Source organism: Myxine glutinosa, chromosome 4, assembly GCF_964187855.1.
Source record: "Myxine glutinosa chromosome 4, kmMyxGlut1.1, whole genome shotgun sequence".
NCBI lineage: Eukaryota > Metazoa > Chordata > Myxini > Myxiniformes > Myxinidae > Myxine > Myxine glutinosa.
Window position 1 is genome coordinate 62,150,469 of NC_136264.1, and position 17,076 is coordinate 62,167,544.

General features: G+C 45.5%; 1 protein-coding gene across 1 annotated transcript in view; it reads right to left on the minus strand.

Annotated features, from left to right (window-relative positions):
* The window catches only part of LOC137425859 (uncharacterized), a 245,516-nt gene that overhangs the window by 38,129 nt on the left and 190,311 nt on the right, over window positions 1-17,076 (minus strand). Inside the window, exons 49-50 of the mRNA XM_078775229.1 lie at window positions 8,674-8,789; window positions 53-114 (exon numbers count right to left, since the gene is read on the minus strand). Of these exons, the coding sequence (XP_078631355.1) occupies window positions 53-114; window positions 8,674-8,789 (178 nt within the window). The remainder of the gene's footprint in view (window positions 1-52; window positions 115-8,673; window positions 8,790-17,076) is intronic.

The window sequence follows — 17,076 nt, forward strand, 5'->3', positions numbered from 1 at the left end:
AACTGCAGGAAAAAATTTAAAAATGCATGTTAACTTCAAATGTGAAACTTACGTGAGACTGTGCACAACAACCTTGTGAAATAGCGGGTAAATGGCCTGAAAGATTGGAGCCATCTGGAAAGGAAGAAAAAGAAAATCGTTTTATGTCAGATTTTCCAACAAAGTCATATCCTTTCAACACAAACACACCATTCAGCAGTGTTATAAGCATTCTCAAAACACACGCACACGTGAACACGCGCACACACACAAACACACATAAACAATTTAAAAAGAAATGCACTGACAGTCAAAAAGAGAAGCTTTCAGCCCTTATATATGCAGAGGTCAAGGTTCATGGAAGAGCACAACTTGCGATCACTTGCAAGAGCAGGTTGGAGTACCAAATTCGCAGTTTAATGACCAACTTAAATAACTTCTTTTTACGGTGTAACCCATAGGCCAAAGCCATATAGAACAGTGTTTGTCTGTCCCTATGTATGTACAGTCATGTGAAAAAGTAAGTACACCCCATGTAAATTTTGACTTTTTCAACATATTTCAACATACAGCTATTTGATCTTCATTTCAACAATATTGATAGATAAAGGTGATATAATATAACAAATATCATGAAACATTTACATTTTGTAGTCCATTGTATAATTTAAATAAACATAAATGCAAATTTCGCATGTGGAAAAGTAAGTACACCCCTACATTTATCACTACTTCAAATATCTAAAATTAGAATCAGGTGCACCAGCTCAGCTGCAAATGATTAGAACATTGTCAGAGAGGATCTTGGAGGAACCTGCCTTATTTAAACCTCAGACATTTAGTTTGGTTTGCTTTTTGTTGTTGAAGTGTGCGGCGTCACTATGCCTAGATCAAAAGAGCTCTCTTAGGCCTTCAGAAAGAAGGTTATACATGCCTACGAGTCTGGGAAGGGATTTAAAAAGATCTCCAAACAATTTGAAATCAATCATTCGAATGTCCAGAAGATCATCTCCATGTGGAGAAGATTCCAAACAACTGCCAACTTGTTCAGGCCAGGCCGCCCCCAGCAAGTTCAGCCCGAGAGCAGACCGCAAGATGCTGAAAGAAGTCTCAAAGAACCCCAGAATGTCATCACGGGACCTACAGGTAGCTCTTGCCACTGTTGATGCCAAAGTGCACGAGTCTACCATGAGAAAGAGGCTGCACAAATTTAATCTACATGGGAGGTGTGCCAGGAGGAAACCTTTGTTGTCCAGAAAGAACATCAGGGCAAGACTAAAGTTTTCCAATGAACACCTAGGCAAAGCCCAGCACTTCTGGAACAATGTGCTCTGGACAGAAGAGTCAAAGGTAGAGCTATTTGGACACAGTACCAGAAGACATGTTTGGTGAAAACCAAAGATAGCATTTCACCACAAGAACCTGATACCAACTGTAAAGCATGGTGGTGGAAATATTATGGTTCGGGGCAGCTTTGCTGCATCAGGGCCTGGGCAGCTCACCATCATATAATCCACTATGAATTCTTCATTGTACCAGAGGGTGCTTGAGGATAATGTGAGGCCATCTGTCGGAAAGTTGAAGCTCAACCGAAGGTGGACCTTGCAACATGACAATGACCCTAAAAATACCAGTAAATCCACCAAGGAATGGCTGAAAAGAAAGAAATGGAGGGTTCTGGAATGGCCAAGTCAAAGCCCGGATCTAAATCCCATCGAGATGTTGTGGGGGGATTTGAAACGAGCTGTGCATGCAAGAAACCCCTCAAACATCGCACAGCTGAAATAATTCTGCATGGAGGAGTGGGCAAAAATTTCTCCCAGTCGATGTCAGAGACTGGTAGACAGTTATAAGAAACGCCTACTTGAGGTTGTGTCTGCCAAAGGGGCAATACCACCTATTAGAGCCAAGGGTGTACTTACTTTTTCCACATGCGAAATTTGCATTTATGTTTATTTAAATTATACAATGGATTACAAAATGTAAATGTTTCATGATATTTGTTATATTATGTCACCTTTATCTATCAATATTGTTGAAATGAAGATCAAATAGCTGTATGTTGAAATATGTTGAAAAAGTCAAAACTTTACATGGGTGTACTTACTTTTTCACGTGACTGTATGTATGTATGTCCCTCACAAACGTACACCAATCAGAGCTGAGGAAGTGGTAACATGACAGGTGTGCTGTGATGTGATTACGTCTGTGATGTCATTAAGGCATACGACGGCTGACTCCACACACCGCCATTTTGATTTCTATGCCATTCAGGTCGAACATATCGTCAAACGTGTCATATATCACAATCGCATGCTCTACCTTGACGTTTTTCATTCAGTGTGAAACACCAACAAACGAATTGTTAAAACGACCATCAAATAACGAAAGCATAGGCGTTACGGGTCTTCCAATGACACAGTACGTATAGGCCTTAGGCCTCATGCTTTCACGCCTCACCTTCAGGCCACTTTGGACAAATTAGCCCAGGTTTCTTAAGACAGTAGTATCGTTTTCGTAATTATAATAGTAACGTTAATAATAATAATAATAATAATAATAATGACATAGTAAATATAATCGTAACACTGCAATCCCTTTGTCATGACTGCAAAGTTACTGGATTGAAGCGGTGTATGGTTGGTTCATTGTTGACTCGAAACATATGGAATAAACCAGCGTCTCAATGTAATCTCTTCACTTCCATGGTGACAAACAGTTTAGAGACTTAGACTACTTCAAAATAATTTAATACTTACATTATTTGCAAACTGGTATCTCCACCCAGGTCAACTATCCTCTTCAACTAAAGTATCAAACAAGCCCGGCTCTGCTGTTCTTAGACTTTCAGTCTTGTTATATGTTGAAGTACAGGTTTTTTTTGTGAGAATTTTTCAGTAATATATTTAGCTATTACTCCATAGTAAATTTTAAAAAATTACAAATAGATTTCATTGTACGTACTGTTACATATTTATGTGAATGTATGTGGATTACCATTCAGGTCTTTGCTTATCCGTGTGTAGTATATTAAGGGTTGTTGTGATTGGAGGGTCAGGAGCCCTTCGGAACAACTGGCCGGAAACGGAAGTGGCCGGAAGCGGAAGAAGAAAAGACACGAGGAGAGAAAAGGACGGTGATTCTTTTTCCTCGCCCCGCGACGACAGAAGGTGGAATCGACCTTGCGCTGCGCGGAAAAGAGAGGCGTTCCGAAACCCGTTTGGCGAGAGGAGTTACCTGGACGCGTAACTACCTTTTGACACGTGAAGTCCCCGTGAGTTCGTGCACGGAACCAAGCGGTCGCACGTTGGGCCGCGCGCGCGTTGCAAACCGCGCTGGGTTTTGCCCCGTCTACAAGGACGCGTACGGGTCGCACGTTGAACCTCGCACGCGGTGCAAACCGCGCTTGGTTTTGCCCCGTCTACAAGGACGCGTACGGGTCGCACGTGGAACCTCGCACGCGGTGCAAACCGCGCTTGGTTTTGCCCCGTCTACAAGGACGCGTACGGGTCGCACTTCGGGGCCTCGCGCGCGTTGGAAGCCGCGCTGGGTTTTGCCCCATTGCTTGGCAAGGAGGTGCGCTGCAGCAGCTGTCCCCAGTACGAGACGGCACGTTTGGAGCACGTCCGCCCGGGGTTCGTTCAACCGCCCGTGTGCGGAGACGAGAGACATTGTGGGAGACATTGACCACGGAGGGAGTCAGGAGTGGGGCTCACGTGAGGAATATATAAGATGGCCATCTTAGAGTTAGTGTAGATGAGTTTATACCTTTGTAATATTGATTGTGCATTGTTGATGGTTGTTGATTGCTCAGGGAATATATTATTGATTATTCCGGATCCTTGGTGTGGGGTTTCTTCTTGACCGGAATTCATATTGATTGCGTTACGAAAGCGTATAAACCATATATCTTTCTGGCGGGGTCCCTCCCACGGTCCGGGGGTCACCAAGACCAGGTAGTTACCGGGAGGACCACGTAACAGAATTGGGGGCTCGTCCGGGATTTAAAATTGTATAAAGTAATAAAATAATAATTTTAATTAATTAAAATTTATTAATTAATTATTAATTGGTAAATATTTTTTTTGAGAAATTGGGGTAAAATCTTGGGTGAAGGTTAACAGGTGTTAACGATAGGCACCATGGTGTTTGTGGCACAGAACTTTGGGGTAACACCGAGTGAGGCACAGTTCCGAGCGTTGCTAAAGTCGGACCTCTTGAAATTGGCCAAACATTTTAACTTGGAGGTCCGAACTAATTTGAGGAAGGCAGAGTTGCAGGCCACGGTGATACAATCTATGGTGGGATTAGGAAAATGGGACGAGTTAGCCTGGGAGTGGCTACCCGAAGAACCAGAAGACGTTGAGCTCCGGAAACTGGAGTTGCAGTTACGGAGCCAGGAACGGATTAAAGAAGAAGAAAGGAAAGCAGAAAAGGAAAGAGCAGAAGAAGAAAGGAAAGCAGAAGAGAGGAGGGAAGAGAAACAAGCGGAGGAAAGGAGAGTGGAACGAGAACTCCAGGAAAGGTTAAAAGAAGAAGAAAGGAAAGCACAAGCAGAGGAAAGGAGAGTGGAACGAGAACTCCAGGAAAGGTTAGAAGACAAAAAAGCAGAGGAAAGGAGAGTGGAACGAGAACTCCAGGAAAGGTTGGAAGAGAAAACAGCACAAGAAAGAACCGAGGAAAGGAGAGTGGAAAGAGAACTCCAGGAAAGAAGAGAAAAGGAACAAGCAGAGGAAAGGAGAGCTGCAAGGGACCTCGAAGCAGAGGAGAGAAAAGCGGAAAGGGAATTAAAGGAACGTGACATGGAGCTTCAGCAAGAAATCAAATTCAAGGAGCTGGAGTTAATGAGAGAACGGGGAGAGGCACCACCCTTGCTGACGGGGTCGACACCTAACCAGAAAACCTGGGATGTGGGCAGACATGTGAGGCTGGTTCCACCGTTCAGTGAAAAAGAAGTCGCGAAATTTTTTCCACACTTTGAGAAAGTGGCTCGACAATTAAACTGGCCGGAGGAGGCATGGACCATACTCGTGCAAAGTGTGCTGGTGGGGAAAGCTCAGGAAATTTATTCGGCGCTACCAATGGACCAATGTGCAGATTATGAGGTACTGAAGAAGCACATCCTCAAAGCCTATGAGTTGGTTCCGGAAGCTTACAGGCAAAAATTCAGGAATGCCAGGAAGAGGGAGAGTGAGACCCATGTGGAGTTTGCCAGAGTGAAAGAAAACATGTTTGATCGGTGGTGTGAGTCAAAAGGAGTCGGGAAAGACTTCGAAACATTGCGGGACTTGATCCTGGTGGAGGAATTCCAGCAGTGTGTCCACGAGGACATCAAAGTGTACCTGCAGGAAAAGAAAGTACCGAAGTTGTGGGACGCAGCCACCATGGCAGATGATTATGCCTTAACCCACCGAATAGGGGTCCACAAACCTAACTCCTCGCCTAGACTTCAGCAGGGGAGTTATGGAACACCCGGGGCGGAGAACGACCTTACATGGCGGCGGCCTCGAGATGATTATGGGGACAACTATGATACCCCAACGGTTAGAAATCCGAGGGCTACGGGCCCAAGACAAACTTATTTTTCGGGGGGCTCAAGGCCGACCCCGAGGTTCTCCCCCGGGCCTACTTGTGCTTTTTGCCATAAAACTGGACACTTGATGTCCCAATGTTACCTCCGAAAAAGGGAGAACCCGGAACGGAATCAGTCTAGTGCGACTCCGAATGCACTGGCAAGTGTGAGAAATCATTCTTGGAGAGCAGAGCTGGGGGAAGATTCCCCTGTCAAAGGTACGGCGTCCCGGGAGAACCTTGTTCAGGAGGGCTACAAACATTTCATTTCAGAGGGGTTCGTGTCGCTGGATGGCGACCCGAGTAACCAGAAGCCAGTTAGGGTATTGAGGGACACAGGAGCACACCAATCGTTGATGCTGGAGGGCATTTTGCCATTGTCGGAGAAGACGGCAACTGGGGTTAGTGTGCTTTTACAGGGGGTCGGGGGCTATGTTAAAGCTCCGCTTCATGTCATCCAGTTGAGTTCTGAGTTGGTATCCGGGCCGGTCACCGTAGGCTTACAAGCCACCCTTCCTGTGGAGGGAATCTCTTTTATTATCGGGAATGATTTGGCCGGGGGGCGAGTTTCGGGTAATCCAAGAATGGTGGACAAGCCCAGTAAGGAAAATAACACCACTCGGTTAGAGATGGAGATTCCGGGTATCTTTCCATCCTGTGCAGTGACTCGGGCTATGGGTAGAAAGCACGCGGAAGAGAAGGAGGAAGAAAGAGAGGGGGAGTTGGAACCCTTAGAGGTACGGGAAGACAACTCGGAACAGGGAAATAACCAGGGGAGGGATTCCCAGGAATTTCGAGAAAGGGTAGCGTCTGGAACGCAAGGGGACGTGGAGTGTCCGTCGGAGACCGCGGAGAACGAAGTGGAGCAAACCGCGCTGGTCCGAAGGAGACTAGTGGAAGAACAACACGAAGACTCGGAGATCCAGAGGTTAATTGAGAAAGCCGTTACGGAAGAAGAGGCTACGAAGATACCTGTGGGGTATTTCATGAAGGGGGAAACCCTAATGAGGAAATGGAGGCCCCCGGAGGTACCCGCAGACGATGAGTGGAAAGTTCACTATCAGATTGTGGTGCCACCGCTGTACCGGAAGGAGATCTTGAGTTTGGCACATGAGACCCCTTGGGCCGGGCACCTGGGAGTGAACAAGACCTGTGACAGGATATTAGTACATTTTTTCTGGCCGGGACAATGTCGTGGCGGACGCTTTGTCCAGATTGAGTTAATCTGGGGGGGGGGGGGGGGGGGGGGTTGAGTGATCTGGTTTGTTTCTCCAAATTGGCCGGCAAAGAAAGTTTTCGCTGGGTTCAAACTTTCTTTCTTGAAGGGGGGGAGTGTTACATATTTATGTGAATGTATGTGGATTACCATTCAGGTCTTTGCTTATCCGTGTGTAGTATATTAAGGGTTGTTGTGATTGGAGGGTCAGGAGCCCTTCGGAACAACTGGCCGGAAACGGAAGTGGCCGGAAGCGGAAGAAGAAAAGACACGAGGAGAGAAAAGGACGGTGATTCTTTTTCCTCGCCCCGCGACGACAGAAGGTGGAATCGACCTTGCGCTGCGCGGAAAAGAGAGGCGTTCCGAAACCCGTTTGGCGAGAGGAGTTACCTGGACGCGTAACTACCTTTTGACACGTGAAGTCCCCGTGAGTTCGTGCACGGAACCAAGCGGTCGCACGTTGGGCCGCGCGCGCGTTGCAAACCGCGCTGGGTTTTGCCCCGTCTACAAGGACGCGTACGGGTCGCACGTTGAACCTCGCACGCGGTGCAAACCGCGCTTGGTTTTGCCCCGTCTACAAGGACGCGTACGGGTCGCACGTGGAACCTCGCACGCGGTGCAAACCGCGCTTGGTTTTGCCCCGTCTACAAGGACGCGTACGGGTCGCACTTCGGGGCCTCGCGCGCGTTGGAAGCCGCGCTGGGTTTTGCCCCGTTGCTTGGCAAGGAGGTGCGCTGCAGCAGCTGTCCCCGGTACGAGACGGCACGTTTGGAGCACGTCCGCCCGTGGTTCGTTCAACCGCCCGTGTGCGGAGACGAGAGACATTGTGGGAGACATTGACCACGGAGGGAGTCAGGAGTGGGGCTCACGTGAGGAATATATAAGATGGCCATCTTAGAGTTAGTGTAGATGAGTTTATACCTTTGTAATATTGATTGTGCATTGTTGATGGTTGTTGATTGCTCAGGGAATATATTATTGATTATTCCGGATCCTTGGTGTGGGGTTTCTTCTTGACCGGAATTCATATTGATTGCGTTACGAAAGCGTATAAACCATATATCTTTCTGGCGGGGTCCCTCCCACGGTCCGGGGGTCACCAAGACCAGGTAGTTACCGGGAGGACCACGTAACAGAATGATATATGGTTTATACGCTTTCGTAACGCAATCAATATGAATTCCGGTCAAGAAGAAACCCCACACCACGTAACAGTACTTACGGTCCAAACAAAAACAACCTCGAATATATCACCTGCCCTGGTTCGCTAACACCTGATTCCTGTGGTGGACTATCCACGATTTACATGTTCAATGCACACAATATACCGAGATGCAGATTATCATGGTAAGATGGCCAACTGATGTGTGATATCATACATGTTTTCCATGTGTACATAATCCAGAGGGAGAGAGTGTGTTTAGCAATGTGGGATGTTCGATGTGAGCAATATTTGAAATTTGAACTGCGTTGGTCGCCGGTACTTGATAATCAACTCTTGTGTAAAAATCACTTAGTGCATCGTTAATAGCTCCGATCTTCATGACACCACTATATATTCTTGTTTTGACTGCTTCTGCTCGACCATTCCATCTTCATGCAAGACATCCAAATTGTGAGCATCATTGTATGATGACGGCAATGTACAATTAAATAGCAGAAAGGCCAAAAAGGAGAGAAACAGCCAGTTGTTTCGTGACACTTAACAAAACAAGCAAAATTAATTAAAAGTCTCGAAATACCCGAGCCATGCAAAACATAATTGAACTGAACCACAACAATAACTTTGTGAATTATTTGCCAATTACACATGATGTGACCGATTATATATTCCAACAGTTAATTTTGGTGATGTTGGTATGTGAAAATTAATGTCAGTACATTTGTGTAGCACACAAAAAAGATACCTGAACTGTGAAGTGTTTCACAAAGCTCTTGTACTTTTCACTGGTTGGGTTCTTCATATCTTCGAAATATAATCTGTTTGTTGATTTTAGTTTAAGATCGACATTCTTCAAATGACCTGTATAGAGAGAGACAAAACAGCATCAGAGCTCCTTCAGATATACCATACATGCTTCTTCGAAATCAGATGCTTCAAATATATGCATTGCCAAGTAAGGGCAGAGAGGTTTTTTAATTGTATAGTCCGAGCCGCAGCTGGGTATAATTGATGAGGTGAGAGCTGATTGGTTGGTCCTTCCAATTTTGTGTGAGACACATGATGGCCTTCAACTTTGGTTTATACCTTTTGTGGTTTATACCCTGTAGTTTATACATACGGTACATATATATACATACGGTACATATGTTACGGATTCGTCACTTCCGTTGTTGTGGTTTTCATCCACTGCAAACATTTTTGATTCCATGTACTATTATTGTTGTCGTTTAAGGGAGATAGAGATTACTGTTTTCAAAAGGTAAAAAAGTTAATGTTTTAAATGAAACCGGAACCGGACGATGACGAAGAGGAAGAGGAGGAGGAGAAGGCAGAGCAAGTGAGTCGGACAAGAAGCCTAGCTGCTTCAAGGTCTTGAGCGAACGTTGGCTAACGAGAGTCACGAGTGAACTTTGGGTTTCCCGGGAAAGGAATTCCTGCGACAGAGTCGTTATCGCTGTGACAGATCAACCTGCGTGTCAGATTTTGCGGTCGATTCCGTGGAGAATCATCGTAGTGCCGTTACGCCTCGAGAACGGGCCGTCGGCCATTTTGACTCGCGTGCTTTGCGCATCGCTCAAGGTTTTTCATCTCACTTCAACCATTTTCACCGCATTCAGACGTTAATCTGGTGTGTGTGTGCAACCTTGCTTTTGAGTGGGAAATCTGTGGTTCGCCGATTGGGAGCCGTGAAACGTCCATACCCAAGGGTGTGATTTCCCAGTCGCCTTGAGGGCACCTTTGCGCAGCTTTGGCAGCGGGACTGTGACTGTCATCCGAACGGGATTCTGGTCTCGATTGGACATCGTTCTGACGATCGCTGGAGCGGATCGACTTGGGCTTGATTCCGGAATAGAGACATTGGGGAATGTTCTTCTTTTCGCTCACTTGGAGCACAGTGAGTTATATTGTACAAACCTGATGGTACCATCATCGGAAATATATATTGGTTGTACAATTGACTACTATTGTTGTTGTACTGTTATTCTTGTGTGATCTTAATGCAATATTTGTTTGTTGGTAACAATTGGTGTGGCTTCACCATTGATCTTTTATATACAGAATAACACATCTTTCTGCCGTGACTCCTCTCGGGGCTCGGAGGTACACCGTGACCGGGGTTTGGGGAGGAGCACGTAACAATATATATACACACACACTTCCAGTCCAAAGTTTTAGAACACCTCAATTTTTCCAGTTTTTATTGAAATTTACGCAGTTTAATGTCTCAATGGACTCTGAAATTAAGCATAGAACAAATAAACAATTGGATATAAAAAAATAAATCATAGAATCATTTTGTTTAACCAAATTTAATTTAAATTTTTGACTCGGCAAAGTAGCCACCTTTTGCAGATATAACCGCCGAAAACACTCGTGGCATTCTTTCTACAATGGAAATCAAATATTGTTCGGGAAGTTCTTCCCAACAGTGTTGCAGAAGTTCCCACAAATGTGTTGCACTTGTGGTTGCTTTGGTTTCACCCTTCTGTCCAGTTCATCCCAAACCAGCTCGATGGGGTTTACGTCTGGAGACTGTGCAGGCCATTCCATGATTTGAAGCCGACCGTCTTGTTATTTTCCTCGAAGGTAGTTTTGACATAGCCTGGAGGTGTGTTTAGGGTCATTATCTTGCTTTTGGATGAACCCCTGACCAACTAGCGTATACCAGAGGGTATTGCATGGCCCTTTTGATTCAGGGTGCCAGTCACTCTGTGCAAGTCGCCGACTCTGGATCCAGCAAAAGAGCCCCAGACCATCACGCTTCCTCGAACCATGTTTGACAGTTGGTGTCACACACTGAGGAACCATCCTTTCGCCGACTCGACGGCATACAAAAACCCTGCGTGATGAACCAAAGATTTAAAATTTTGATTCATCGGTCCATAAGACCTTATTCCAGTCTTCAGTAGTCCACTGGCAGTGCTTCATGGCCCAGGCAAGCCTCTTTTTCTTATTTTGCCATCTTCGCAATGGCTTTCTTACTGCCACTCGACCTGTCAAACCTGCAGCTCGAAGTCTTCTCTTCACAGTTGAAACTGAGACTTGCTTACTTCTACCAGTGTTAAGCTGTGCTTGAAGCTGTTGTCCTGTGAGCCGCCTATCACGCAAGCTGTTGACTCTCAGAAACTTGTCTTCTGATTCTGTTGTGGCTTTGGGTCTGCCAGACCTCTTTCTGTCAGAGTTTCCTCCAGTTTACAATATACTACTTCCTGCAGTGCAATATTGTCCAAATAATGCTTTTAGAGGGTGCAATAACAGTCTGTTCCAAAACTGCTTTTATACAGACAGGGGGTTTGTAATCAAGTAATCAGCAGAGGTTGGGACAACTGTAGGAATTGTTTGCATCAACTTTCAAGGCTTAATTTACTTACATTGCTGCAGAACAGCTGTAAGTTGTTAACCCATTGCTTGTTCCCTGAAGAAGGCCATTTTTTTTTTACAATATAACTGCAATTTACATTATTTTCCCATTTTTGCTTACCTAAACTTTTTTTTAAACCTCGAGCAGTTTACTGCTTACCTTTGTACCATTTCATGTTATTCACTGGACATTAAACTGCGTAAATTTCAATAAAAACTGGAAAAATTGAGGTGTTCTAAAACTTTTGACCGGTAGTGTGTATATATATATATGAAGGCCTGATCAGTCTCTCACTCGAAATTGGAAGGAATAACCAATGACGTCTCACCGTTTTTTTGGATACAACTATACATAGTCGAGGTTTGTGGAGGAGCTGGTATGAGCATACTGAACGGATCAGGACACAACAGGCCAAAAGGAACTATTGAGAGAAGGGGTGAAACACCAACTCGGTTTTTTTTTTTGTTTTTTTTGTATACAGAATCGAGGCTCGTGAAAGAGCTAACATTTATTTCACAAACAAATCAAACAGACATAACAAAATATATAAAAAGAGGGAGCGGTAGACAAGATGGGGAGAGAGGGGGAAGCACACAAACACAACATTTGAGAGCAGGGATATCGGGAGATGTGTGGGAGGGAGAGGGCTTGGGGGGCGGAGGCATGGGAAGGGGGGGGGGGGGTGAAAGAAATATAAAACACAAGGACACCAAGGACTTCCAGGACAGAAGTTGGTATTTCAAAAAAGTGGATTTGGGGTGAAATTAGCAGGGGTAGAAAAGATCAAGGTTTTGGATGGGGGAAGATAAGAGATGGTGGTGAACAGCTGTTTTAAAGACCTGGAGGGAGGAGTGGGATTGAAGAGATTGATGGAGTTTGTTCCAGAGGTGGGAGAAAAGAGGAATGAAGGAGTGAAGGTGAGCAGAGAGTCTTGATTTTGGCAGTTTAACCATGAGAGGGTTGCAGGCAGATCTTGTGCGACCTGTAGGAATATTTGGGGGACAGAGCCCAGAGAGAGCTGGGGGGGCAAGGCCGGAGAGGAGTCGGTAGAAGACGGAAAGACCACCAACCTGCCTGCGGTGAGTGAGTGAAAGGCCCTTGGAGTTAGCTTCATCGCGGAAGATTCCAATGAGTCTGAACGTTTTGGTTTCAACAGCGTGAAGACGAGCTAGGTGTGAGGCAGGAGCACCAGCCCAGAGGGGAGAGCAGTATTCCATTGAGCTGCGGATGAATGCCTTGTATGTGGTGAGGAGCTCAGGTGTGCCAAGGAAGGACTTCGCACGACGGAGGACGCCTAGTCGGCGACTGGCTTTGGAGGCCAGATTTGAAATGTGGTTTTCCCAGGAAAGATCATGGCAAATAGTGAGACCCAAAAGCTTGAGTGACAGAACTTCTTGGAGAGGATTATTCAGAAAGTGGATGGGAGGGTTGTCCAGTCGGACTTTTCGGAGAGACATCGTAAGAGTGAGAGATTTATCAGGATTGAAAGACATGTTCCATTTGTTTGCCCAGTCTGTGATTTTGTCCAGGTCTGCAGAGAGCGAGGAGGCTGCAGACTGCCGATCTGAGGGATGAGGAATGGAGCGACAGAGAGTAGAGTCATCAGCAAAGAGATTGAGAGGATTTTCAAGAGAGTCAGAGAGATCATTGATGAAGACCAGAAAAAGCACAGGGCCCAGAACACTGCCTTGGGGAACTCCAGCCTGAACAGGAAGAGGAGATGAGAGAAACCCATTCAGTGCCACACGTTGACTACGACTAGAGAGGAAGTCCACCAGCCATGCATGGAGATTTCCATGGATACCAAAGGAGGAGGGTTTGGTGAGCAGAGCGGGGTGCCAGACCGCATCAAAGGCACGTGATATGTCAAGGGAGACAGCTCTAATTTCCTGTTTGGCATTGAGGACCTCCATCCATTGTTGAGAAAGCAGAAGCAGCATGTCCAGAGTAAGGTGACCATGTCTGAAACCAAATTGATGATCAGAGATCAACAATTTGATCAACAATTTGGTTTGTGTGTGTTGAAGGCCAACATCAAGGCAGACTGGGGCAAACAATGGGTTTGGGTGGAATGAGGGGCTGCAGAGGGAGGATGCATAGGGTGGAAAAGATGGATACATAAGGAAACTCTCAGGAGGGAAAATTGGAAGTTTGGAAGGAGGATGGTTTGGCAATTGGGGATTGGGGTTAACAAGGGTAGAAAAGATCATGGTTTTTGATTGGGGGAATCTGAAATGGTGGTGAACAGCTGTCTTGAAGGCCTGGAGGTTCCACATGCAGGGAAAAAGAGAACCAAATGAGTGCAGGTGAGCAGTGATCCTGGATTTAGGTAGTTTCATCAGGTGAGGGTTGACGGTGGACCACGTGTGCCCTGCAGAATCCTGGGAGGACAAAGCATGGAAAGAGCAGAGGTGCAAGACCAGAAAGCAGGCAGGAGAAGACAGAGAGACCACCAGATCTGTGTGTGATGGCAAAGTGATAGACGCATTGACTCAGCATGGGAGAAGTCATGGGAGAAGTCGGTGACTGGCTTTGGCCAGCTAGGGCTCGAACTTTATCATTAATATTATCTCTGCCCTTCCTTTGCAACACATGTATATATATATAAATCAGGAACACAACATTTTATAAAAAAAACAAAAAAAAAACATATAGGAATGGAATCCCCAAAACACAACCAAACAAGGTTGTAAGGAATTACAATAAAGGATTGACACCACAATACAACACCACAATTCTTTTAAGGACTGCAATCATGACATATTTTGACATTTTTGTTATAGGTGGCAATAGTAACAATTGTATAAAGATGTCTTTGCTGGAGGTCGTTGTAGATTTGTAGTGTGGGATGAGGAGAGGGTATTGCATTTGGGTCTGTTTGTTTGTCTGTCTAACTGTCTGTCTGCATCGAACGTGAGTATGCTTTTCTCTGCAACCGTTGGTCAAATTGCCAAGAAAATTTCACCATCGGAGCGCAACCTCCTGTAGAATTTTTCATGATAATTATGTCGTCATTGGTCAGGTGGTATGGGCGCCATCTTGGAAAAACAGAAAAACCCTCCACCTCTATCGCCGAAACCGCTCCATGGGAAAAATTGAAACATGGCTCATTGATATACGTATACGTACTCCATATGATAACACACCCGAGGGCACTTTAATAAACAAATGATATTCAAGCCTGGCTACGAAATAAATTGTATATGAAATTAAGGTCTGTAATATATAGTCCATTCAGACTGCCTCTCGACTTTATCTCGACTCTAATTCACCATCTGATTTCAATTTTCATAGTCGCTAGGATGACTTAAGTCTCAGTTGCAGCAAAATGTGAGAAAATCAAACGAATATTGGCATTTTAATCGTAACTAGAGCAATGTGACGGTGTCATCAATATGCCTCCACATTGTCCCACAACGGATAGATGCCCTCGTTCACTGTCCTAAAAATAAACAAATTTGGTTCAAATCCCTTCAGCTGTTTTCAAGTATCACATTTTCATCAGCCATGACAGGTTTCACATCGATCGGTGAAGCGGTTTCAGAGAAGGGATTTTTTAAATTATCAACTTTCAAGCTAATATGGCTGCCACACCACATGACATATGACCTTAAAAATGTACACTTCTGAAGATGTATGGGTAGGGATCACGTTTGGGATGTTTTGTGTTGATCGGATAAGGTTCATTTTTCTATCCAAGATGGCTGCCAAACCACGTGACCTACAACATCATCATTTTCAATCTATATGCAACAATGGTGTCAGATGATATTTGTAAAATTTCGCATCCATTGGGTAGGCTGTTTCAGAGATATAATTATTTAATATTTTCCATCAATCCAATATGTCTGCCTGATGGTGCGCAGGCGAGATAGGGGGTACCTCCGGGACACAAAGGTGATCCCGGGGGAGGAGGCTGTTTCACAGCACCACTTGGTTGTCTGCGACATAAGGGTGAAAGGTGCGAGGAGAGCTCGGCGGGTGAAGTACCAACCGAGAATGAAGGTGTGGAGGTTGAAAGAGGTGACAGTGAGGGAGGCATTAAAAGAGAGGCTGAGTATGGTAGAGGATGATGTGGTTGAGCTTGAAAGTGGTTGGATGTCAATGAAAGATAGTCTGTTGGGAGCCGTTGGTGAGGTATGTGGATGGAAAAAAGGACCACCGAGGCACTCGGAAACATGGTGGTGGGATGATGAAGTTGGAAAGAGGATTGACGAGAAGAGGAAGAAGTTCAAGGAGTGGCAGAAGGCAAAGGGTACGGGAGCAGAAAGAGCAGAGCATTAAAGTTATAAGGCAGCCAAGAAGGCTGCAAAGAAAGAGGTAGCAAAGGTGCAGGAGGCATGTAGGAAAATGTTCGGAGAACGCTTGGATTCGGAAGAGGGTCAGAGAGCGGTATTCAGGATTGAAAAGCAGATAGCGAAAGAGAGGTGTGATGTGATGAGGTGAGTTGCTTGAAGGATGAAGTGGGACAAATCGTTGTGGACCCAGATGGAATTAAAGGAAGATGGAAAAGATATATGGAAATGCTGTTGAATACAGAGAATGAATGGGATGGCAGCATAGAGTGTAACCCAGTTTTAGGACCGGCAGAGAAGATAACTGAGAAGGAAGTTGAGGAAGCGATAAAAGCAATGAAGAGTAGAAAAGCGGGAGGGCCGACGGGAGTTGTGGGAGATATGTTGAAGGCAGCGGGAAATTGGGGTGCGAAGAGAATGACAGAGATCTGCAATCTGGTGGTGAAAGAAGGCCGCATTCCAATGGGTTGGGAACTGAGTACCCTCGTCCCTCTATACAAGGGGAAAGGTGACCATCTGGAGTGTGGCTCGTACCAAGCGATAAAGTTATTGGAGCATGGAATGAAGGTATTGGAAAGGGTGTTGGAGAGGAGGAAAAAGAAGAAGGTGAGGATCGACGAAATGCAGTTTGGATTTATGCCAGGAAGAAGATTGACAGACGTGCTCTTTATTGTGAGGTAGTTGCAGGAGAAGTACATGGAGAAGAGGAAGAAGTTGTTTCTTGGGTTTGTTGATCTGGAGAAAGCATTCAATAGGGTTCCACGCAAAGTATTGACATGGGCATTGAAGAAGTTAGGAGTGGAGGAATGGTTGATCAGAGTAGTGATGGCAATGTACAAAAGAGCGCGCACAGCTGTAAGGACGAAGGACAGGAACAGTGGTGAGTTTGAGGTGAAGGTGGGAGTGCATCAGGGGTCGGTACTAAGTCCACTACTATTTGTAGCTGTGATGGAGGTGCTGGCTCAGAACGTGAAGGAGGGTTTACCGTGGGAGTTGTTGTGTGCAGATGATCTGGTGTTGATTGCAGAAAGTATGGATGGACTGAAGGAAAAGATGAACAAGTGGAAGGAATGTATGGAGTCAAAAGGTCTGAAGGTGAATATTGGAAAGACGAAGGTGATGGCAAGTGGTAAAGCATGTGGTGAGGTGGAAAGAACTGGCAATGTGTGCTGAGTGGGTTCATCAAAAATGCAGTGGTCTGAGAGGGTCATTAACCAGTGTGGCAGCTACATTCAAATGTAAGATGTGCACAGAGGGAGCTGCAGATGGAGGAAATGTTGAGTTGGATCTTGGAGATGGCGTGAAACTGGAAGGTGTGAAAACATTTTGCTACCTCGGAGACATGCTGAATGGAGAAGGTGGATCAGACTCGGCAACGGTTGCTGGAGTGAGATGTGCATGGAAGAAGTTTTGGGAACTGAGAGGCGTGCTGATGAGGAGGGGAGTGTCGTTGAAGCTGAAGGCAAAGGTGTATGCTGCATGTGTGAGA